The 26150-nt window shown below is 39.6% G+C and overlaps 2 protein-coding genes across 2 annotated transcripts; both read right to left on the bottom strand.

Annotated features, from left to right (window-relative positions):
• Positions 1 to 269: 269 nt before the first annotated feature.
• On the bottom strand, positions 270 to 3722 carry LOC128720566 (DNA repair endonuclease XPF). The gene is made up of 6 exons (XM_053814239.1): positions 3502 to 3722; positions 2675 to 3436; positions 2446 to 2600; positions 1345 to 2381; positions 1051 to 1272; positions 270 to 959 (listed from the first exon to the last, which is right to left on the bottom strand). Exons 1-6 carry the CDS (start codon positions 3720 to 3722, stop codon positions 270 to 272), a joined length of 3087 nt encoding a protein of 1028 aa, XP_053670214.1.
• A 3748-nt stretch (positions 3723 to 7470) lies between these two features.
• On the bottom strand, positions 7471 to 24209 carry LOC128721348 (homeotic protein female sterile-like). The gene is made up of 10 exons (XM_053815092.1): positions 24099 to 24209; positions 22830 to 23984; positions 21425 to 22511; positions 21131 to 21301; positions 20014 to 20133; positions 19741 to 19866; positions 10968 to 11047; positions 7954 to 10319; positions 7701 to 7869; positions 7471 to 7617 (listed from the first exon to the last, which is right to left on the bottom strand). Exons 1-10 carry the CDS (start codon positions 24207 to 24209, stop codon positions 7552 to 7554), a joined length of 5451 nt encoding a protein of 1816 aa, XP_053671067.1. The 3' UTR covers positions 7471 to 7551.
• Between the last annotated feature and the right edge of the window lie 1941 nt (positions 24210 to 26150).

The following is a 26150-nucleotide window of genomic DNA, read 5'->3' as shown; positions in this document are numbered from 1 at the left end:
CTTTTCTCTGGGATATGGGATTTCGATGATTTTCCTATCGTCTTACGATTGTTTTCCTTCATTCCTTTGTTCATTATTTCACGTGCCTAGCAATACGAAGTACTTTTCGTGAACGATGAGTTTTTTCTCCTTAAGTTTTAATTTTTACCCAAAGTGTACTATTTTTCAATCTTTCTATTATACTACTAAAAAAGTAACATACGAAAAAATGTAGTAATGAAAATACTGATGAACAAATGATAAGATAAAAATTGCAACAACGCTGATGATTAGAATCGCTTCGCGCCGCGCTTGAATCTTGAAGCAAAGGGTTTATCGAGTGGATCCGGTTGGGTGGGTTTGTGCACCAAGTGGAGTATATCCCACAACTGCTTAGCTACCGCTTGACCACCTAGCAGTTCCTCCAACTGCGGCTCCGTTCGCTGAGTCAAATCCCGGAGGCTCTTACACTGCCGCATAACTCGACCAATGTTGCGAGAAGTGATTCCGGGAAGCTTTAGCAGGAATTCCTGCACCTCCACATTGGCTAATCCATCGAGTGCTTCCGCTTCGTCCGTTCCAGCTTCATCTGAACCTACTTTCAACGCTACGTCAGGATCGGGTTCAGGTTTACCTTGTTTGAGCTCCTCAAAGAGCTGCGCTGTAGCGTAGGGACTTGGCGACCATACGAGCCGTAGCTTGGGAAAGTGTATCGTCAAAAGCTGCAACTTGGCCATGATATCATCGTTCGAGGAACCGCTGGTTGACGACGAGCTGCCACCAGCGTTCGAAACCATGAAATACCGCTGAAAGTGAAACGGCTTATTCTGATCGAACTCGATCAGCAGAATTGGCTTGGCGTAGTAGCGCGTCATCTGCACACACTGGTTGTACAAGCGGCCTGAATTTAACGATCCGATCAAATCGGAGATCGATTTACGCTCGACACATATTTCTGGAGTAATAATGTAGTCTCCTATCTGTGGTAACATGGGGATAGAATAAACAAACATTGAACCAGCGCACGATATATAATAAAATACACAAGAGCTGTTCTTCCAGCATACTTACCGTAATCGTCAATGGTACCACATCGATGCCTCTTCTGTGTATAAGACACGGCAAATCAGAACGAAACTCACGCATATCCACGACCACGCGAGGTGTCACGATTTCCGACGGATCTTTGACATCCTGACCACCGGCTTGTCTACTCGAAAGCTCCTGCTTTTTTTGTAACATCACTATTGTATCCTCCGATTTCCCATCCTGATACTCTGGCACAACCATGGTCTGTAAAATATAAGACAATGCCATTAAGTGAACAATGGCTATGGTGGGTTGGTGGGTTTAATTATCCCTTACCCGTTTTGTTTCGATCATTAGCTCGAAAGCCTGCTTCTCGCGACGTAACGAGGTAAGGTAGGACTGTTCTTCGACCGTTTTCGAATGAATTATAGCAAACACTCGCACCCGCGCCATTTGTAAGCGCTGTTGGCGAGCTTCGTACACCTCTATTTGTCGGATAGCGGTCACGTTCGTGTGATACATGATGATATACCTCGGGTGAATCTGTTCCAGAGTCCGTTCCAGGGCACCGAATCCGTTCGATTCGCTTTTGAATGTTTGTATAAATACAAGGGGACGATTGAAATCCTTCACAATGGACGTGATATCCATGTTTTCCATTTCTGTGAATGATTCAAACGTACCCGCTTCCAGCAAGCTTACATCGAGCTCATTCGAATCTATCACATCACCCAGCGATCGTTGCGACATGGTCAGTACATACGAATCGCGGAAGTACCGTTGATAATCGAGCTCATCCGTACGCACTGCCGCCAGATCATTCTCCATGTCGGTTTTTTTCACAGCCTCTTCCGAACCATCGCACTCTTCATCTTTCTTCATTTCTCTGCGTTTTTGAGCTTCCAGCTCCTCTGTCGCATCACGCCGCTTACTGGCAATTCTCTCACGCAGAAAACCTCCTTTCACGGATGCAATGTCCTGTTTTTTTGCACCATCCGCTGTCGTCAATTCAACTGTGGTAGCTGATTTCGTACGGGGCAGGGGCTCGAACTCCTGAATCTTAAAACCAGCCATATCCAGCCCTTCAGTGGAGATGTGTTTGAATTGTTCCGCGAGCTTCGCTACCGATATGTCGTTTTTCATGGCTTGGTAGAACAGGTAGCGTTCAGGGCCTTGCGTTAGGAACTGATTCAGCTGATAACATGCTCGCGAGTCTTGGCATAAAATGAGAATTTTCACCTGTTGTTGAAGATATTTTTGTCGCTCCTCTTTTTTGTGAATCTTCCGAGACGTTTCCTTGATATCGTTTGGAATGTCCACCCGCAACACATCCGATAAGGCTTTCCACTTTGGACATAGCTCCGGTTCGAACTCTGAAAATTAAAACACCTTCACTGTAGGTCCAGGTTGCTTGCTTTCAATACTAATTATGCTCACCATTTTCTCTGTTAAATACACGCTCCTTTGCAACAGTAAATATTTTCTCGGCCGGCTCTAGAATTGTCCAACCCGAATTGTTGAGAACGTATTCGGTCGTGCGATAGCGTTTGAGCAGTGCATAAAACGAAACGGCATCTCCGTATAGACAAGATCTATAAAAAATAAACAAGGTATCGATTCGATTACAGAAACGTTCGCAGATAACGACATGCATGTTTTTACGTACATCATCAAGCTACGCAGTACCTTCAAATCGGCCACGATCAATTTCGTTTGAGATGTTAGCTGATGCCAGATTGTATCTAACTGGGCCTGCAATATCTTATGGAACTTTTTTGTAACACAATTCTCCACCGTTACCTCTTGTAGTTCGACGGATCGGTTCAAACTTTTAATGCTCTTCACCAGGTAATTCATCAGTTCGAGCAGATTGGTTTGAAGCAGGATCATGCTTTGTGTCATGGGAATCTGTATCTCGACCACTGTGGGTTCGTATGGTTTCAGCGACCGTTGGATAGTAACATGAAACCGCGGCCAAATAAATAGCTCCTTCACGAACAGATTGCGCATCACCTTCTCGACGTGTCCGAAGCCATAAGTAAACGCTTCCACGTTACGCGAAAACGCCTTTACGAATCCCACCTTATTGCGCTGTCGATAAAGCCGCAACGCGAAGGCTTCTTGGCATGATTCAATTATTTCGTGAGCCCGCACAACAAACATTCCCGTGATAAGTTCAATCGGAATTCGCTTCTTTAGTAGGTCAACCACAAGAATGCGAGTGCTTATGAACTGGATGCCACCTTGAAGATATGCACGTTCTCTTTCCGCTGATGTTTTAGCCGACTCGTGTATATGTTCGGTGTGTTCGAGGTGAGTTTTATAGTACTGCTCTTCATTTTCCGAACAGTTCACCACCAGGACAAGCGTGGAAGTATCGCAAAAAATTTTAAGCAGATTGAGCAACACACGCTCATAGCTGATACCTCTAAAATACAAAATGGTTTTGCTAGATCATTATGCTACTCACAGAGAATGATGCCCATTACTCACTTTGCACAAACGACCAGCGCATCCGAGTGCAAAAGATCAAAAAACATCTGCTTCTCATACTCAAGAAGAGCAACGCCTTCCGATGCGAGAAACTCCTCGGCGTCCACCAGCTGCGTTAAAGCCGTATCTTCCTTGGCTTCGACGATTGATTCCACCTCTTGTTCGGCTTGTTCGGCAGAGCACGCCAGCTCTGCATCCAAATCATCATTTTCAAAACTCATGCTTCACATATCCTCTTTACATAAAACTATTACAAATCAGCTTACAAGAATGTATCACGGATAGAAATAATATTTATAACGACCATACCTAATAATGAACCGGCAGCCGGCAACTGTTTTGCTACCGTTATAATGGTATGTCCGTACCAGACATCAAATTCTCATTGACATATGTCGCGGTATTTTTTCTTCTCGACAGTTTACAGTACATGATGTAAGAGTTTGATTTAACTCTGCTTGCTAGCACCCGTCTCTTCACTATATGATTTTCAATTCAAGACTCAGGAAATTCAAATTATTACTTTTATTTTTATCGCCCTTCGTATTCGTTATCGTACCACGAACGAAGAAGTTGTGTTTTTACTGTACGAATGCATTAAATGCTTATACTAACTTATTATACCAACATTTAAAATTTGCAGAAAAAATAATTGTGAAACAATTGATTTTGATTAATTTACTTTCAAAAAAAATGCTCTAATGCTGTGATTGTATTTCTTACGTTGGATAAGAAACAAAGTAATAGTATCACACTTATTTTAGTTGTTTGAATCTATTTGGCTAATATTTTACTTACTTTTTTGCTCCAATCATGAAGGTGCTCCGTAAAAAAAGAAAAGGTCCATTCAAATTTATTGGTTTTTTAATGTATTTCAAAGGACAGTATCGTGTACAATTCACTTACTCATGTAACTTTTACCTTAACGAACAGTCTCCTTCAACTGCGATGATATTCTATGGGATGCCAAGAAACGTCTACCGCTCACCATTAAATGTAGGAAAAAAATATGTATACTGTCCCGTGTTCTAATTTACTCCCTCATCCTGTATTTGCCTTAGTTTGCATTTTTACGAACATTTAGCTAATCATACTGTCCCATTGCGATCATGTTTAACACATCACTTGCGTCCTGGTAATTCGTTGTGCATTGTCGCGATGCACTAGTGCACTTTATACCGTGCATCCTGTTTCATGTCGTTTGCTTACATGCTAGAGTTTATGTTACACTACAACGGTAGTTACAATATTTATTTTAAATTTCTTGCTGTAGCTTAAATTACCTACATTCGAACCGCAATACCAATCAACGTGCTTTCCGTATTTCTAGCTGTGTTAACTTACAAAACTATTAATACTCTTTTTGACACTAAATTAAACGGAAATCTAAACCTTTTTCTGTTTGATTCAACTATACGCATCGAACATATGTAACATCTAAATGATCCAAATGAAGCGAAACTATCTTCAGCATTCTTCTGTGAACGGAAACTCCGTAAACAAGCACACCCACATTCCCCACATCACCGCTAGTGTTGAAAAAATTCTTTAGGTGGATTTTAGAAACCAATTTACCGATTACGTGTATTGACACAAGTACAGTCGCCATCACCATTGGCAAATTCTGCTTGGGTGACCATTTATTTCATCAGAATGGTACCAGCGATGAAGAAACAACATGCTTCATTGCAAGGATGTTTTTTCTTATTTACAATTCCACACATCTATCCTTGGCAGCAGTGTAATGCACCATCCGATATGAAATTAGTGTTATCAGAATACGCTACGCTAGTCAAAGATTGTTAGCTATTTTTAATGCTTTACATTTTTACTTTCCACCTACATGTAACGTTACAAATGAACATCATAACCGACCACGTGTTTCAAACAAAGTTAATTTTTTACAAGCGCTAACATGAACCATAAATCCATAAGTGTGATTCTACAGACCCGGGTCAAAACGCTTTCATTAAAAAAATTTCACTCTGCACAAATTTGGTCATCGTTTTAGCAGAGAACTACATTACATAAATAAAGTTGGTAAACTAGTAAGAAAAAGAAAACTGCAAAACAAACTTTTTTATTCTCGGTTGTTTAAATCCTCAGAACGTATTCATTTATTTTTCAGACCTTGTGCATCGTCGTGTTGGGAAAAATGGTATCGTATGGCTCACAATTGACCATTATTTCCTTGATAGTTTTAAAAAATTTGCCACATTACTATTTTATGCTGTTTTTTCCTACTAAAAAAATTCTTAGCATTTACACACTATTAGGCGCAATACTATTCATTGCAAGAAGCAATCACTTTTGGACAGTTTACGGATCAATAATTGCTTTTTTCTTTTTGAATCTACGTCAGTAGTACTGCTTGTTTGCATACAGAAAATTAACGATAGACTACCAGCACGATTGTGGCATACACGAATGCAATTTTTGAACAGTGAAAGTGAAAAATAAACGAATCAACAAGCTGATGTTATGCCCTGTCGCTCTATTATAGCTCAGTCCACCGTACATTTTTTTTAACGAAGCTTCATTGTCTTCCATTTTTGGCTTAGCTATATTCCTTTAACACGGTTCACCTACATTGTCAGTCAACTGTTATCTATGATTCATCTCCAATTGATATTGATCAAATGTTACGCATCAATTTGTTGAGACCAAGAGCGGATTCTCTTGCTCTACATCCATCGGGAAAACACGTTGTAGAAGGAAGTAGAAGGGTGTGTCGTCAAAATAGCGAGTATATTTTACACAAATATGATACAATCGTAATCAATGATCGTGGTGATCGTGACGTGATCAGAAAATCACCTGTAAATGATTTTCTCTTTTCTAACATTTATTATTAGGAAGTATTCTTCCCCTCCTCACGCACTGCACAACTACAAAGGTTTTATTTCTACCGGATAAAATTATATCTACAACGAATATATTTCATAATGACACATACAAAAGTACAGACACTATTGCGTACTTGTAAGTTGTCTATTCATTACATACTTTTTACAGACATTGTTTTTATCGTGATCATTTCAATGTTAATATTGTTGTTATTTTTTTGTTTACCTTTAATTTATATATCACAACTGATAAAGAATTCATACGCATTAGCATATTCTTCATGGCGCCCGCCCCTTCCACCAGGGCCCGTCGTGCGTTATGCCAATGCTGAACGTGTATTTTTTTTTCTTGCTTCCATCTAGTATTTCGTTTTCCTTCCTTGAGCATGGAAGGTATCTACACTTTTCACTTAATAGCTAATCAATATCCAATGCATGATTGGATCGTTTGATTGTTTGTATACAGGAAATTCAAAAAACTTTCGTCTTCCAAAATCCGGTATGTCTATTCGTAACACATTCGCGTGTTCATATTTCAAATCCTAAAGCAGTACTGCTTGTCGCACGAAGATGGAGAAAAAATAAACCATACTGACGACATCAAAGCATCCCGCACATAGCTGGAAGGGATTATGTCGACGTGACTGTTTTCCTTACCGTAGAAACATATAATGGGCCACCCGTTATAGTGTTGAGTCGTTTCTTCATTACGAACATCTTGTGTTTCCCATGCACGACTTTGTTTCTCATGGTTCCGTACAACACGCACAATGGAATCAATGAACACCATAAACTACACCCGGTACTTGTGTATATCTGTAGTGAGTACATCGCACGATTAGTACCACAAACATCAACACAAACAGATGCAACGATTTTCAACAAGACTGTCTACGATTCGGTGGTTTAACGCGTACGCGTTTTTTGGTAACAACGCTACTGATTGGTAAGGGCTTTTAGCTACCGACGCTCTCATTGATGTGCACAAACTTGCGCTCCACGCACTTTCAGATGCAGTAGATGTGCTCACGAAAGTAACATAAAGGTATGATCCCGTGGCACAGAATCGCCAAGTTGCATTGCTATCTTTTTTTAGTCTATATGTTGAAAATGATTCAATCTTTTGATAGCTCGAAACATTGATCAATCGCTGTATTTGTTACGGTCTAGGACTTTTTTTAATCTATACACGCACCGAAACCTCCTACAACGATTCTTCAAAGGCGGCCATCAAATCGCTTTGCATATTCATGTCTATCTGGCCAGCCATCTATGTGCCATGGAGAAAGGAAGGAGAGAAGAATGTGCCGTTGTATTTAGGATGTAAAAACATGTCAGCTTTTGATCACTTACCGCTTCCCTTCTCCGTCTTTCCTGCTCGATACGACGTAGCTCTGCCCGTTTTGCTGCTGAACGATCCAAAGCGTGCGGAGTAGTGGGTGTTCCCGGTGAAGGGCTTCCCTGTGGCGACGCTTTTATCTCTTCAACAACTCGTGGCGGAACTGGTTCGATTGTCAATTTTCTGAAAACATCACACAGATGATTATTAAAATGACCCGTCGTCCTGTTATTGCATCCGCGACTATCGAATGCCCTTTATACCTACCTTCCATTGTTTATCTCTTCTTGTTTTATTTTTTGCTGCTCCTGCTGACGCTTCAGTTCCTTCTCTGCCTGCTCCTTTTGCGATCGTTTAAGCTCCTGCTGGTGCAAACGATCTTGCTTCTCCTTTGCCTTGTTGCGGAACGCCTGGAATGAGTCCATGGAGGGCTTCACTTTGTTCGAAGTTGGCGTACTCTGCGGTGATCCCGGTGTAATTAGCGTCGACCAAGCCACCTTGGACTCTTGTGTCTTGTTAAATGCGTTCGCTATATTTCCTTTTACATCTGCTGGCGGCGGTGTGCTACCCATCTTCTTTTCGTTTGGATTAATCAACAGATCTTCGATCGGTTTCGGTGTCAACATGAATTTACCACCACCGACCCCAGGTTCTTCTTTCTTGATCGTCATCAAACCGCTTCCTCCATTTCCGGTCGGTATCATTCCGGATACGCTTGAACCGCCTGCTCCAATAAGCGCACTGTTGTTTCCATTACCGGCTTGAGTTAGATCGATTGAACGATCGTGCATGGCGCCGATAACACTGTTGGCTCCAAGACTGACGCCGTTGCTACTGTTGCTCGCGCTCGTCACCAAACCTGCAATTCCCGGAACCCCTCCGCCAACCGCGGTCGGCTGGTGATAGCCACCAGCACCACCAGGACGTATGAAATTTTGCAGCGGATCAAATATCGACGACATACCACCGCCCATCAGAGCCGTGTTGGCGGCAGTGGATGCCATCGAATTCATCACCATTTGGCCCATGCCAGCGGCGCCGAGGCCTAACCCAGCACCGGCACCACCATTTAACGGTCCATTACTACTGTTGAACTCGTTTACGAAACCGTTAGTGCTCGAGTGCAACTGATTCTGAAGCGCCATGCACAAGTCCATATTTGCCGACAACAGACCCTGCTGCATGCTAGCAGTGAGATCTTGTTTCAGTGCCACATTCATATCGTTTAACAGGTTCAATCCGAGGGGCTCCGTTTTGATCGATTGTTCGAATGAGTTCAAGGTGTGTTCAAGTGGATCAATAAAACTGCCACCCAGTCCTCCTAGCCCGTTTCCAGCAGAACCACCTAATCGGAACTGTTGATTAAGCTGCTGCCCATGTTGCAGGTGATGTTGCTGCTGCTGTTGCTGCAGTTGCTGCTGCTGTTGCTGTGGTTGCTGTCCGTGCATCTGTTGCTTGGTCATCATTTGACTTTGGGATATCTGCAACGATTGCGGTAGGCCACCTGCCATACTAGCGAGGTTGCTCATCGCAGCCAGGCTCGTTGCCAGCTGAGACGTCGCTGGCAGCCCGAGCATGCTGTTTATGAGGCCGTTGCTTGTGTTCAACCCACTGTCGTTGCCATTCGTGGTGCTTACGCTAGAGCTGGATGACGTAGGGAGACTTGGAACATGAATTGAGGGGATTCCGTTTGCGCTGGCTCCTGCTGTTTGCTGCTGGTTCTGCGTAACAGTGATGGAGTTATTCAAGATAGCACTACTGCTCTGATTACTACTAGTACTGGTGGTGATCAAAGCGTTATTATTCACAGGTATCATCGTGCTGGTAGTTGTTGTGGTGGTGGTGTTGGGTGATGGTATGGGAGGTGGTAGAGAGTTTTGATTGTTATTACTACCGATCGAAGTGAGACTTCCACTGTTACTACTGCCACTACCGCCACCGACGCCGCCGCAGCTCCCGCTAACACCGCTGTTGATGCTTTGATTAACGCTACTGGTACTGACAGAACCACCAAGGGCACCGCTTGTTGCAGCCATTAGCGGGTTCGGCACGGCGTTGGACATTGGTTGCTGTTGTGACAATGTAGGGATTTGTAAGAGTGCAGCTACCGAGCTGGAGGCTGACGTTGCTGAAGTTGATGTCCCAGTCAGCGACAGTCCGAGTATTCCACCATTTCCCCCATAACTTGATGACACAACCGTACTGTTAGCGGCAATGCTGGACGAAGTGTTGTTAGTTGCATTAACAGTGCTTGCGGCCACGCTAGTTATGGAGCTACCAGTCCCAGATGTTGATGAGGCAGTCGAAGATGTCAACGTGGACGAGGAATGGGATGGTAGTTGGGGTGGTATAATGGGTTGCTGACTTGACGACTTTTGTGGCTGCTGTAGCTGCATTTGAGAGTGCTGCTGCATAGCAGGTGCTCCCGGAATCAACGCACTTCCAATCGAATTATGTTGCGGTTGCTGCGCGGCGGCGCTCGGGAGTGGTGTGATGGTGGCTGAACTGTTGTTCGTGGTAATATTAATGGTAGTGTTGGAGGTGGTATTTGTGTTACTGACAGCAGCACTCGGTAGCATCTGTGATACCGCTGCCGTTACCGATGGTGTTGATGCGGTGGCTGGAGCGGAGGACTGGAAATGGTTTCAGGGTAAGAAATGAAAATCAATTTACATGCTCGGTGAAGTCATATGACAACAAAACTAAAATACACCCATGGCAATCCACTGCAAGCAAGTTAAATTTAAAACAACTTGGTTATAGTGTTGTGAAGTATTCGGTAAATTTCTATCTATCTATCTGACCTTATCTGATATCTTATCGCAGATAAGCCATCGTAGTAGTTAAAAGATTCAACCCAAATTGAATACGACGACTTCACAAAGGTATCAAATCTCCCAGTGATATGTAAACGAACTTTACCGAATCTACCCAGCATGCACAGCACAAAAATGACAGTGAAGCATAATCAGCGTACAATGGCATTCAATTCTTACATACACATTTTATGTTTCGCCAAGTTGCTGAACCCCATGGACATGTTAACCTTCATTTTCAAACCAAATAATAGTGTAAACGTAAAATACTAAAAAAATATGGCTATTTGGGTTTAAAACAAATGAACTAACACGAACATGTCCAGTTGGTAAGACACAGAAAAATTGCATTCTAAGGGCATTGCAATTGCCTATATTTGGGAGCGGAAGGAATCGTTTTGGATCAGAAGGAGTAGCCAAAGGGTGCATTTCAAACATTTACAACTAACAGAATTGCTTACTTACCGTATTTGAGTGATTGTTCGAGGACGCAACTGGAGAGGACGAATCCTTCTTTTTCTTACGAGGTGGTCGAGTTCCTGTTTCTGCAATATAATACATTTTAAAATCGAGTATAGAAATAAAGAAGTGCACCATAATGTGGCGCTTAAAGTATTTTAGCCATTCTGACATACTTTTTGCTTTGCTTTCATTAATAAATACCTGCCATCACCATATGGGTAGAAATTTATCTATCCCAAACGTAAGCCGGAAGTTTCTTCAACAAATTTCTCGTCAAGTTGCAATGTTTCATCGTTGTTCGTTCGTTGCTGATTTTAAAATTCACTTCTATACCATTTGCCCCTCCCAAGAACCTACCTCCTACACAATATACTAAGGAAAACCAGCCAACGTTTGCAATATTGGTACAGCCAACAAAATCGCGTCCAACCATCGTTTTCAATAATTTACAAACCGAAGAGAGGAAAAGAGGTAACGCTAAGTAACAAACGATAAAGATACAACACCGCACAAATATCGCTACAGTATTCTGGACATCCATGCCGATTCAGTATGCTGCTGGTAAAGTTTCTGCCACCGTTCATTTGCCAGTAGTTGTCAACCTGTCCATCGTTAGTCTAAAGAAGTGGTCCAACCGACAGTGAAAAGAGTTGCACATATGTCATATTTACTTTTCAGTTTTTATTACTTATATATATTTTCTTTTTCTTCTTGAAGTTCAAGTTGTTTACGATTATAATGCTTGATTTCCATTTACTTTTAGTTTTTTTTTGTATTTTTTAATTTTTCCGCATTTATGTTTTTGCTTATCGTATATGTTCAATCTTCTTCTATACATCGCGTTTGCCAGTTAATATATCATTTAAGCTGTCATATCCTTTTCATTGTACATTCCGACAAAAGTGTATGACATGCTACATGAACCGAACCGAAGAACTGCTAACCCATTACTTGCTCAGTGGTACGAAAATATTGAACAAAGCAGAATTGTAAATCGTTTCACTACATTTTACTAGTGCCATTTTTCTGCTTCATTTTCCATTCACTGAAATTTTTTTTGTTATTTGTCAGTAGCATTAAATCATTTTTAATCTCACTTTCGACTCAACCTTTATACGAGAATAAACGATAAGCCTAGTCTAATATACCTAGCTTTTTTACCATGTATGTATTGCTCACATTTCAATCAGAGCGCTTCCACATGTCCTTTTTGTTTAAATTTTAGTTTAGCTAAGAAAAGAACTTTCGTTCGCATCATGGTACTACCGTCTTAACATGTTATATTCATTCATTCCACATCTTACATATTTTTTATTTTCCATTTATTTTATAATGTTGGTTATGCCACATACTATGAACAAGAATGGAAAACCGGAAAACTGTGAAGATAAATGTACACCTGGCTATCTTCTTACATGGTTTCAGGCTATACGATTATATATATTCAATTATTTTACGAAGTCAATATAAAAATAAGAACATAACATGCACGTTTCACATACCATTATTTTTTGTGACGCGTCATAAACATAATGGTATATGACATTTATCGTGATTTGAAATAAACAACATGACTTTTATTTTCACAAAGCATTTCGAACATCTTAGATTCATCATGTGGGTAGGTAAGAACAACATCGCGTGCTTCGAGTATGTTTGCTTATGCTTGATTTGATCCTCTTGCCGATTTACTTGACTCTTCATTACAACACTTCGATTGCTTTGTTCGGCCTTGGCAATACGACACTAAATTACACATCATTATTTCATTTTGTGGGTAATTGCTGAATGATAAAAAAATATCCTTCGTGTTTATCTTTTACACATTTTAGTGCGATAAGTTTTTTTTTGCATTCGAACGGAAAGCTACAACTAAAAGTGACCATAAAAAATCTCTTAAATATTTAACTCTTGTACGATAAGGAAACTGTTTTCAGTTCACATTTTATATTTTTGATAGAATAAAATATGTTTATGATATATGTATTGCATTTTACTGTCTGTTTCTCTTTGATTACCATCTGCAAACGAATTCCAATGAAATTTATAATGCTTCAATTGTCCCCAAATACTTCTTATGGAAACTAAGACAGGCAAAGACCTAATTAAATTGTATCTTGTATATTACCAGAAACAGAAGAGAAATGTTCGATTCTTTAGTACAATGAAGAGCATCGTTAACAGTTTCCTTGCTTTATTTACAGCAAGGGATTGTCCGTTATTTCATACTTAGTTTGATCATAGTTTGATATCCGGCTGTTCGTTTACTCTACATTCCATCAGCAGCTGCCTTACTTAATTTTGCTTCGGCAATTACAATTTTTTATCCCTTTTTCTAAAAATCAAGTGTCGTATCTTCTGTTTTTTAATTAAGATACATGTCGTTGATCACCTACTCAAAAACCTAGCAAATGAGTGAACAACGCAAATCAAGAGACAGAGGCAATATGAAAATGATACAGAAAATAGTGAGCTGACATTCCAACCGGTTGCATTGCAATGCGTTTTCTTATTTCTGCTGAACTGCAATAAGGCATATTTTTTCCGTTTCAACAACAAAAAGTATCATATAAATCGAAAGCAAACACAACTTAAAATTTATCAAGACAAATATTTCCTCCAAAAGACATAATAAAAAATATTAATGATAGTAGCTTTATTTGAACAAGCTAATTATCTTCTTTCACGTGCAAACAATGTGTAATGGATTTTGGCATTGCCAACAGCCGAATCGTCGATTCTTTTTTTGGATCTATAAGCAAAACATGAATGCATGTTCATATCTATCGCACTTTCCGTTTAAAAATTATCCTGAAAATTTGAAGTAAAGGAATCAGATTGTTCCGTAACTAACTTGTCAAGCCACTTACGTCGTATCATGAATGATTATGCGATATATAACAAAAGGCTGACAATACCCTTAATACCCTCTTTTAGTTATTTTTTGCGATCGAATGATGTATTTGATAGTTTTTTATCTATATACTGGCAAAAATTCATTTTCCTTTCAAAGGATAGGAAAATCTTAAATCTAGCCGAAAATTGTCTTTGCAAAAACTATTATCTCAGTATATTTTCTTAAAGCCCAACAGAGATGTAATTAAATGCATTCTTGTTTTCTGAACTAAGATACTAACTATTGGTTCGAATCATTTTCTTCTACGTTGTAAAAATTAATAAAATGCTTTCTATGACAATGTTTCCGTAGCATATGTTGATCAAGCTTTGTTACCAATCTTTGCCTATACTAGTGTTGATTGAACATTCAAATTGAAGTATACATTTTTGTTTCATAGAAGCTCGTATTTTCTTTGCTTCTTAATTATTCAAAACAAACATAAGCAATATTGATAGTGATAAAGATTAAACCCCTTCAAAATCGTTTTCGCAAGATTATCAAAATAAACCGATTTATAAAAGTAAATCTGAAGTATTGAAAACATAGAATGGGACTTAACAAACATTCAAAAGTGTTCAAAAATATTATTGTAATAATTAAAATTGATTTTAACAGCAATCAATCAAAAATAGTTCGCAATTAATGTTCATGAACAGAAATATCATTAGGCATTCTTTTTTCAACATTGATTCTGAATATGTTTACTATTCTAAATCCTAGATTCGTGTATTATTATCACGGGATCCTACCTCGAAAAGACAAACCATATGTTTAACTGGCAAACGTTGTAAATTGAACAGGTCAAAAGATAATGATAAATATATTGAAATCATATTTTATCATTTTTCTAGCTTTTATTATTACATCGTCCTGATTATTCATGATTATCAATCAAACAATGATTGATCTATTGAATTGTATAATAAACGCATTCTGATTTCGTAAGAAAGTTTAATAGAATTTACAGTAAACACATACCTTCTTCGCAATTGGAAGTACTGGTGTAGCTCGGTAGAATTTAGAGTAAACAGGATGTATATGCATACATTCGCACGGATTGAACTTTTTTCCTCTTTTGGTTTTCTGTTTTGTGCTTCTATTTTTAACTGTTGTTTTTCAATACTTGGACACACAAGCGAACAACAATACACTACCGAACGCGTGAACGCGAAACGAACGATGATAGAAACACGATTTAATTGTTGGCTGCCCCATCGCATTACACTTTTTACACGAGAAATTTGTTGAAGATTTGTTTAAAAGCAAAATAAAAAGTAACATAAAGGAGAATACAATGACGAATAAAATCATATATGTTGTATATACACATACGATTCTATATGTATATAAATCGACATACCTAACTTTAAAAATGTTATCGTTCAAGAACTACTGATACATTTAAATTCTATTGGAGGGTTTGCTGACGTGATACATTATGGAATTTTTATGTATTTAAATATAATATAATTATCATGGAAAATAATACTAAACTAAGTGCTGTAAACTATTTCCCTTGCTGTAATTTTCTTAAAATATTGCTCTAGAACAGGGAAAATGTTGACCATTTCATCACTTAGAGTTAACTCTTTGCAACCAATTTGTTTTTGGATTACATTTCCGCTCTAATCCAATATGCAGCCTTTAGCAAATATTACATGTTTCATGAAACAAACAACACATACGTTGAATGGGACGCTCTATGCTCATGTTGTTTTTTTAGCTACTTAAAACATGTTTTTCAATGTGTTTATGTTGAATGAACCTGAATTCTTTTGTTAATTTAATTCATTGAAGCAAAAACAAATTTTATATTTTCAACATCTGTTGTTATAGCATGCCATGATCGTCATAGATTGCCGTGTTCGCTATAGCATTCTCTCCTCATCATAGCATGCCCCGTCCGTTTGTAAAGAGAAGAAATTGGAGTTAGCAGGAGTTAGCGATAAGTTTTTTTTTTTCACGCACATAATGTATTCAATAGAAGAGAATAATATACTGAAAATTAAACCCTGTCTCAATCGATGGATGAATACTCTGGAACTTGTTTTGAGAAGAATGATCAGAAAAAGCCAGGCTTCGCTATCATAGAGGGGGAAGTTGAAATCTCAGGTCACATTGCAAAAGGATTGGCCGCAAAACCTGTCCCACAAGAGTGGGTGTTATCTACATGATATATCATGCCATGGCAAATAATAATACGAAAAACGACGAAGAGGACTGGGAAAGTTTTGGAGTGAAAATCGCTGGGAACAACCGTCCCTACCAGGGTGGGTGTGGAACGTGCATGTGCAAATGACATCGAGAGAATCGTCAATGAGCTCAACGAATATGAGAAAAAAGATAGTTATGGTCCATATTTTTAATCAATGAAATTGGGCCATAAGAGTGCAACATCAATGAATATCAATCAATCATTGCATATTTATGCTCATACAATTGAGCCAAATGCTCATACATGAGCCAAACAAGATCCAAGAATGCAATCATGCCAGAGTCTGTTGAGTTTGTCAACATCATGAGATGTGCAATGGTTGTTGCTCAGGCTAAGTTAGGTAGGTCAGACTCCGGAGTTCAATATGCTCCTGCCCAACAGATTTGCTTTGGGATTTTTGATCCTCCAAAAGAAGATCCAGATAACATTGGACATGGATAAGGAGCGTGAACCAGTTCCGCCCAAGACTAATTCAGGGTATGACTGGGCAGTCTTCTTCCACGAGAACGAAGACAAAAAATATTTTGACAAATATGTACTTGCCTCTGCTCGAATTGCGTAGAACTTGACAAATTTACGTGAAAAAACAGTCGGACTCGCTCTTTACAATTATAGTCGTACCCTGCTTGAGATAGATCGCTGACATTATACATCCTCCTTTTTCTTTCTTTTTTGATTGTCATTTCAACTATATTATTAACAATAATTAATTCCTTTTAATTTTCAGTATATTATTTTCTTCTTCTCAATACATTCTGTGCGTGAAAAAAAAGCAAGTGGAGTTAGCAAGAGCAAGAATTAGAGCGAAAATAAAGACTAACTTTTTGGTTTCTCTTTCTTCACAGAGAATTTCTAAAAAAAAATCTTTAAAAACTAGGCTTTCTTTTTAACATCGGTAATGATGCTACATCGTAGGATTGATATATTTTAAAGATCAAATTTCAACAACCAACAATTTTGCTGTATAAACTCATGTTTTTTGATACATGATATTTCATGTAAGTATAACCGACAAATGACAAGAGCACCGACCATGAATGTATAATGAAACATCTAATAAACTTGCAGAAATTGTCATATAAATAAAAAACAATTCCATTTGAAAACATCATTGTTTTAATGTTATGACAATATATTACGAGGCCTTGTAGTGATGAATCTCTGTCTCTCAATTTACGCCCTGAACTACCAAACGCTTTCAAGAACACAAAATAATAAGTATGTATAGCAGATAGTAAGAAAGGAAATCATTCATTGTATTTCTCATCCACCGTATGTGAGTGTAAACGTACAAACCTTGTCTGATTGTAGAAACAAATTAGCGTCAATAACACCATAATTGCTTCTAAAACTTCAAAATGTAAAACATTCAAAATTTCACATCATCTTTTTAGAATATTTAACACATGAAAGTAGCTTGCTTTCTCTTTTCAAAAACGTAATTTCAAAGAACGTGTTTGAAAGATATAAATAATAACTGTCAGTAGATTAACTAGACCGACAGTAATTCCAACTACATACTTTTGGCCCGATACTTTAAAGGGAATTCTGTTTGTTCACTCATTACCAAACGGAATGAACTACTGAAGAGTTTCGTATATTGCACGTTTAACAATTGGGTAATCGATCTGGTGAACAAACTTGTTAGTTTGATTTTCATGCTTAGTTACTATACCAAAATCGCTACACCAATGTCACTGTTTAAAACACCTCTTGTTTGTTAACCCCTTATTTAAAGATTAAATCTTGCCTTTGTTTAGTGACATATATGTATGCAATACCGTTCTCATATTTATTACCATTATTCTCTGCTTTGTTGTTATCTGTTCACATTTGTATCCATAAATAAAACAAACTTAATATGAAATATACGAAATGAATGACTAAAAGAATGCTTACGTATGCCTTTCTCAAGTAGAACTGTTTGTTTTCTATCTAACTTTAACAGATTCGTGAGCACACGACCCATAGTTGTTATGGACTACACGTTAAACTATAGTGACCATAAGAAATATTGTGGAACGTAGATGATGATTGCAGTACAATTGATTTGCTATTAGCAAAAATTGTATAATCCATTGAGAAACGTTATAAAAAACCAAATATTCCATTTCAGCAGCGAATATTCGATCTGATTAGGAACATCCACATCTTCAATTTTATTTTAATCATACACATCCTTGATGACTGACATTCAAATTGAAAAAAATGTATCATCTGGCATGTGATTGTATTTGATGTTACAAATAACTCGCAATGAAAATAACTAGTAATCGCAAAGAAAACTAGTAATCAAACTTATAAGCTGCTGCAAGTATGTGTTCATTCCACCATGATTGTTATTATGATGCTGAAATGAATGGTGCGTTAGTGTTTTCAGATTGAACGAAATATCAACAGAATAATTGTACAAAATTCAAAACAATCTTTAGAAGTTTTCGTAAGACAGTGTCATTCGTTCTTTAAAACTTCAAAATAAATATTCGTTATAGTTTGAAAATCCACCTCCATGTCACATACTTTTCGTAATACATGATTGGTTTGTCATATGTGTAATATTATTATTGAATCATACTGCAATGATTGAAATTTCCATTTTCGATAGAGACTGCTCAAATCTATCAAATTTCAGTTATCAAATTCCTCAACTACACATCTCGTTCAATCTAAGAACACTCCTGAGACACAATTTTACGATCCCAGATGGATGACAATTTATTAAACATAAAACTCACACACCTTTCCTAGACACAATCACGCCTGCCGATTTGTTAATATGAAGATTAATGATTTATACATTCATATGTATGTATTATCTACCTATTTATCGTCTGACGCCTCGATGGCACCATGTTATCATGCTAAAGACTATTTTAATTATCATCATCATCATCATCATCATCATATGATAATATTATAAAATCCAACTAATTATCATGTGTTTAGAAATTAAAATTTGTAAAACATGCTAACTTTTTTTGCTGTTTGAATTTACTGTTTTGAAGAACACATGAGATATCAATTATTGTTATCCAATTTTCCTGTAATAAATTATGTGTTAATGCGGTTTTTTTGCAACGTACATCATGTAAAACATTTGCAGGATATATAGTACACATGCTCAAAAAGCCGTCGAACCGAAAGGTTGCATTAATTTGTTGAAAAAGTTTATGTAACGCATTTAACACCTCACATGACCATTTCTGCACCAATGGTCGTCCTAGTCCATTTTGTCCATCAACACATTAGGTTAGCATTTTTTTACAATCTGAAACCAACCTTTCAGCAGATCGTACTTAAAACAGTTCATTGTTTTGAACTTTTCATTTTATCCTAAACATTCTGCAGCAGCAAGCAAGAATCACATCGTCACATAAAACCGAAGGGAAAAATACTTTTCGGCCTAGTGTTTGTTTGTGGTGTGTGTATGGGTGTATATATGTGTTCTACGATTGACTTTCATAAATAACTGTTATAGCCTTGACCCCTCCCTCCCACGTTTCAAAATATGTTTAAGATGCATTTATGAATAGAACAAGCTAAATCTATATTGTTTTCTGTCACTGATTCTCCTTTTATGCTTTTATCAGTTGTTCTCTACAAAATTGTGATTGATTTTTGTAGTTCTGTAAATTTTAAGAACAAATAATAGTTTGCCTAACCTGCTTCACTGTCGCTGGAATCACTAGAACTGGAATCGCTCGAACTTGACGAGGAGGAATCACTGGAGCTGCTGCTAGAGGACATATTACCTCCGGATGGAGCGACGTCTTGTTTGTTTGCTTCGTCTATATGCCAAATACGATGTTCACGGTCATGTGAAAATAACAATGCAAAAAACATACATTCATCATAAGTGAGCAATTACGACTTTCATATTTGACTGGTTAAAAAAAAACAACAGTTATGTTTAAATATTATTCAAAAAAGTTTACCCTTCTTTGCGTTCTTTTTTCCTGTGCCAAGCTGACCCGTCACATCCTGGAGCCGTTTTTCAAGATCCTGCTTCTTTTCTATCATTTGCTCTTCCTTTGATTTACCAGAGACTTTTTTGTCTATGAAAATATTAACGAATGAAACATTGTAAAAACTAACATAGACTATACTAAACAGTATCGTACAACAAAGAAACTAATAGACAAAGCAATAGCAGAATCAACGTTCGAAAAATAAAGAATCTTGAACCTACGTTTATATTAAAATAAAAAATGTATTTTTAATCACAAACTACTGACGAACGAAATTAGTAACCAGAACCTTAAAGGAATTGATTCTACTAAACTAACTCATCTGCTACGCAGAAATTAACAATGCGTCGATGATAACGCAGTATTAAACAGAATAATTCACAAGGAGTTATTGTGAATAAACATGACAGTTATCATTCTTCCGTTTTCTTAAGGCGTTATCATCGACACATTTGAAACATTTGGAATACTAATCTATTTCTAAAATAAGCATACAAAAAAACGAATTGAAGTAAAAAGTAGATATATCTTCCAATTAACAGACACTACTGATAGCAAATATTGTAGATCATTTTTGTGAACCATTTGGACTTTCTTTTCAAAAAGCAATACAGATTGGTGTATGATTTGTCAAATCGGTAAAAATTTGAAGATATGTTTAACAATATAATACAAAAAATAAACCACAATAAAGAAAAATTATGTAATTAATACAAATAACTCAAATGAAACAAAAACAACAACTAAATGTGCTTCCTCGTGTATGATACAAATTGCAGCAAACAAATCAATTAATTGAATACATTTTATGGATTTCACGTAAAATACTATATAGAAGTCAATAAATGTGTGAATTTGTCCTGCATTAGATGCATAATTTACAAAGTAACAGATAACTGTGAATTATATTATGAACAAAATCTAAAGCATCTTTAAGACACTAATAAATGTTACTATGAGAAGGAAAATAAAAAGAACACAATCCCAAAAATTGTGTTTTTATATATTTATGAATATAGATATGCATGTATGTGTATATGATCGGTGTCTCTCAGTAGCAGTGTTTGTTAAGTTGGAAACTTACAGTAAGGCTTACGAGTTTTCTTGCGCAGACAGGAAGCCACGTAGCTTTCCAGCTCACGTAGCGTCGATGGCTTCAGCGTTTCGAAATCGATCTCGATCTCATCCGGATTTGAATCTCGCAACGATGGCTCCCGGCTTTGAATAATGTGCACAACTCGACCTAATTTATCGCCTGATGCAAGAAAAATAAACAAATAAGAAATCGTAAAACATTGTATTTCATTTTAAACGCCATTTACAAAAAATAGCAATATATTAATAAATTGAAAAAATGTCACATAAAGAATAAACTTACCCGGTAGTTTGTTGATATCCAATGACAATTGCCTCTTTTCATCGTACGACATGGGTTTGGCAGTGTCTTCTTCTTCCGAATCAAAGTTAGATACATTTTGTGACGCTTTCTTCTTGTTCGGTGCTCGAGGAGCACTAGTACCGGCGGCACCAGCATTCTTAGCGCGTTTTGCCGGTGCATTCGGTGCAGCCCCGCCGGCAGCACTGCCTGTCTTCGGTGCTCTCTGACCCTTCGCCTTAGCTTTAGTTCCCGGAGCCCCCATAACTGGAGCTGGTCCCGGTCCACTCATCGACGGCTGAACCATGGCTCCCGACATTTGATGCATTGCTTTGCCGGAGCCATGAGGCAGACCCAAACCGGCGTGAGGATCCATCACCGTTTTAATATCACTAGCACTACTGCCGGCACCGGCTCCGGCACCAGCAACTATCGGCTTTTTCTTGTCCTTGGATTTTTTCTTTTGTTTCTTTTTCATAGTCGCCTCCTCTGTGAGCTTCCGCATACGTTCATGCATCTCGAGAAGCTGCTTCTCTAGCAATTTTAACTTCTGAGCGCATTCCTCATCAGATTCACTTTCTTCGTCGCTTTCATTCGAATCGCTGGAGGATGAAGCTTCGCTTTCCTTGCCCTGATGATGCGGGGCCACATTATTTACCGGTTCGTCCGGTATATTTGCAAGGCGCATCTCAAACACGTCTTGGAGTTTGCGTCCCATTGCAACGACATCATGATCTGGGGGGTTGTACTTGTAGCAATTGGTGAATATTAACCTAACGTCCGCTGCGAACTCCGGAGCCGATTTGTACTCCCGGTTGTCCATTTTCCGTTTCACCGTACCAAGGTCCATCGGTTTCTTGATAATATCGTGATAATCATGCAGTCCGAGAAGCTCTGCATCCACCGGTTTGTAGAATGGCCAGGCATATCCTGAATGCTTCTTAGAGAAGAGTTCTTTCAGAATTTCATTACACGATTTAAGTGCGTCGGACAGTTTTTCCTTGTTTTTCGGCGGATACTGCGAAGAAGTTGTTCCCTGATGCGTCATTGGAGACATAGGGTAAGCGGAGGTTTGATACGGCACGATATCCTGTAATTTGTTTAGAGCATAAGACAAACGCATACGATATAGTTTCCATCTTCTTCGTTCTGTCGAAAGGATTATGACCTTCTACAATATCGAAATACGAGGTTCACAACATCGCCTCTCTAATTTCTATCTTTGTACAGATTCGCGACTCTTCATATAGGCCAAGGACATGAAAAGCGGTAGTTACATAAACTACACATGCATTTACTGAGCATTGGTTATGATTTTAATGTCGAAGCCATTTGGCTTGACGTCTTATTATTTCAATTGTTAAATAAAATATAAAAACAGAAGTAGAATAGTGTCTTGTTATCTTACCTGTCGACCAGATTCCCTTCGGGTTGCAATTTTGGCAGCATTTGAATCCATTGCCGTGCCATAGTGAGGATCGAACACAGTTGCTGTCGGTGTAGTTGTATCTGCCTTTCTTTTAACCCCTTTTTTGACTTTTGCAGGCTGCTGTGGAGGTATGACTGTTTCCATGCCAACTTGCGAGCTGTTCAACATGTACGGTGGGTTGGTCGGTCCCGTCGGTTTATTGACTACCGGTGCACCGATCGGGTTGCTCATGGGATTGTGCGGAGTGCTAGCAGCTGCTGCAGCCGCTGCTGCTGCAGCCAGTGCGGCTACGGCCGAATTTGGGCCGGCCGTTGTTGTGGTGTTTGTGCTACCAGGCACAGTTTGGGGCGGCATGGTACCGATCGGTGGGACACTCGGTACGACGACCGTGGATGCAGGACCCACACTACCAGGTGGAATAGAACTGATTGGGGGGACACTGGATGAAACGGCAGCACCAAGAGATGACCCAGGGCGTGCTCTGGCGGCGGCTGCGGCCGCTGCAGCCGCAGCTACAGCATTTGCTCCCGCAACAATAGCGGCATTCGGGGCCACACCAGCGGCCGCTGCTGCCCCCGTAACCGACGTATTGCCTACGAGCGTTCCCGGTGGAGCCAATGAACGGGGCTTTTTCTTACCACCCTTCGGTTGCTGAACTTCCATCTCAGTTTCGTCCTTCGGCATCAAGGAGACCTTCGTTAGAAACAATTTCTCCAGCGTCTGCGCCATTACTACTACGTCTTCACCAGGTTTGTTATACACATAGCAGTTGGTGAACATTGTATTAAAGTCCTGTATGCATTCCTTGCTAGTCCAATAGTAGTTGTTCTCCAACCGCTTTTTGATTGATCCCAAATCCATCGGCTGTTTGATGATTTTGTGATAGTCAGGAAGGTTGAGTTTTTTCGCATCTACCGGCTGCTGGAAAGGCCAACTGAATTGATGCTTCCACACAGCCTTCATTACGGTACGCAGGAGGAAATGAAGTTGATTCGTAAGCCGACCGGGCCGCTCGGGAGGTGGCATTACTGGCGGTTGGACGATACCGTTTACCGGCTCGACTGCGGGTTCGTTGCGCGGTGGAGGATCATCCATGTTGTTGTCGATTGATACCGGCGCTGGAGGCACGCTCGCCTGCTGTAATATGTTGAAGAAAAAAACATGCATACAAAGGAAAATGAAATTTCTATTTTGAAACATCGCTCCATTCACGGAGCAGCCAAGTGACAGAATGCAAACGTTTCTTACCGGAGCTGCTGTAGGCGTTGTCGATCCCGATCCCTGCTGCATAGTGTCTGGACTAAGCCTGAAACCGAATTCCTCGTTAGCGCATAGATCATAATAATTTTCACTCCACATTTTTCATAACAGACTTCTCGATGTTTCCCTAGATTTGTGCATGTTCAATTATTTTTTGCAACGTTATTCTCCCGCCGTTTACAGGCTTTTAGCAGGGCTGTGACAACGGAACATCAGGGTCAACGGAACAGTGGTCATGAGGTTGGTCACAGTATTTGATGTGATAACGTTTTGAAGAAACTCGCTAAATAAACAGCACCATTCAACCGAAAGGAATATGATGCGGCAATGGCACTTGTTTCCGGTAACGTCTAACCAACACGGTAGTAAAAAATTCGTACTAACCGTTCCGGGAGCGTTCTACCATCAGACATCACCGCCACCTGGGATGTGCTGTGTGTTTTACTTTAGTGTTAATTTCCGTGAGCATTTCGTACATTTTTACCAGCATGCATGCCCACGAATGAATCCTCTCTAAAGGGTCTTAGCTCGGAGCCGACGATCAGCGATGGGAAACGCCGCAGCAGCAGGCACCGCCGCTCCCATTCGCACAAACACTTGCCAGTCTTTTTTCTTTTTATTAGCAACTTAGAAACTGCTTCACGGCACTTGCAAAACCAGTCTCGACGCGGCGAGACAAAAAAGCGACGAACAACTCGCAAAAAGCAGTCTGCAAACAGGCGCGCAATTCAGCAGCTGCGACACCACCAGTCACCACAGTCAGCACGAAAACGAGAAGAAGCGGCGCACACACGGCGAACCAACCGAACGCATCATCAACGTAGGCCTACTACGTCGCCAACGATGCGGTACGCGCGCGAAAGAAGGGAACGCAACGACACTCGACAAGCGAAAAAAGAACCGCGCACACTTCCTACAAGCATCCAAACGCGAGGGATCAATGTACACTCAAGGTCAAGATCTAAACAAATATTTCCAATTTGACCGTCATTTGGGATTCAAAACGCATCTACTCCACGATTCACTGTTCACCTGAACCGCAAGCAACACTTTAATCACCATTTTAACGGGAATGAAACTACTTTTACCGCGGAAATATCACAATTTCAGTCGCTTACTTTTCCCTTGCAGGCGGCAGCGTAGCGTCTTTTTCTTAGCAATGCGCCCTCCCCAACAGACACACACTCGCGCTAGCTAGAAATACTCACTACTCTCCGCATATTCGAAAGGGAAAAAACCAACATTATTACCGTTGCAGCGTTCGTCGCGACACTACTACAATGCTTTTCCCCGCAATAGCAACCTTGGCGACATCACCACTACCGCAATCAACGAATCGAAGGTGCTCTCATTTACGTCATCTTTTGCCCGTTTGCTGCTAGTGGTGTGCGTGCTGCCGCCTAACCAAAACCGAAGCTGCTCATTCCGTAAGCACTCACACATGCGCGACGTCTACGTGCATCTCGCTCTAATTTACCGCGGCGCCAGCATCACGCGCGCCGTTTTCCATTTGAGCGCCAGAGCGCGACTGTATCTTTCTTCCTCTCTCGCCCACTTGGACCTGTACACTTTTCGGTACAATGAGAGCGATACGGTTGATTTTTGCCCTCGATAACTGCGAACAGACATACGACCTCCTGTCTGGCCGTTAGCTCAGCCCGGCAACTGCCTACCCCTATCGCAGCCTGACACATACCGGCCCACAGCAGCCTAGCGGAGCCGGTCTTGCTGCTGTCTGGAGAGCCCTTCCGCGATGGAGGGGTGGGAAATAGGTGAGTCAACTATGGATTACTTCCTCATGATAGTGAACCACTGCCAAGCGATGAGAAGCGAATCGATTTACGGTATTCTTCCACTGGCAGGCATATTTACCGAACGTGTTTTGTCCTTATATTATAAGTTCACACATGTGTGCCTCTAGCTAGGATCAACTTTCTTTTACATTATCTATCGGGTTCAGAACTAATTTGCATTGCCATTCCACTTGATATCGATGCAGTTTGTTATAAAAATGTGTCGTGAATATTTTGCACCACATCC

The sequence above is a fragment of the Anopheles nili genome, chromosome 2 (assembly GCF_943737925.1).
Source record: "Anopheles nili chromosome 2, idAnoNiliSN_F5_01, whole genome shotgun sequence".
Taxonomy (NCBI): Eukaryota; Metazoa; Arthropoda; class Insecta; order Diptera; family Culicidae; genus Anopheles; species Anopheles nili.
This window is presented reverse-complemented; position numbering and strand designations above follow the sequence as displayed.

Bases quoted from the DNA above. Each gene is read 5' to 3' on its own strand.
- LOC128720566 (XM_053814239.1), bottom strand. From the start codon at position 3,722: ATGAGTTTTGAAAATGATGATTTGGATGCAGAGCTGGCGTGCTCTGCC. The intron at 2,382-2,445 runs GTGAGCATAATT...TTTAATTTTCAG, and splicing joins TGTATTTAACAGAGAAAATG to AGTTCGAACCGGAGCTATGT. The intron at 960-1,050 runs GTAAGTATGCTG...ATGTTACCACAG, and splicing joins TGGTACCATTGACGATTACG to ATAGGAGACTACATTATTAC.
- LOC128721348 (XM_053815092.1), bottom strand. From the start codon at position 24,209: ATGTGGAGTGAAAATTATTATGATCTATGCGCTAACGAGGAATTCGGT. The intron at 20,134-21,130 runs GTAAGTTTCCAA...ATATTTTCATAG, and splicing joins GAAAACTCGTAAGCCTTACT to ACAAAAAAGTCTCTGGTAAA. The intron at 19,867-20,013 runs GTAAACTTTTTT...TTTGGCATATAG, and splicing joins AAAAAAGAACGCAAAGAAGG to ACGAAGCAAACAAACAAGAC.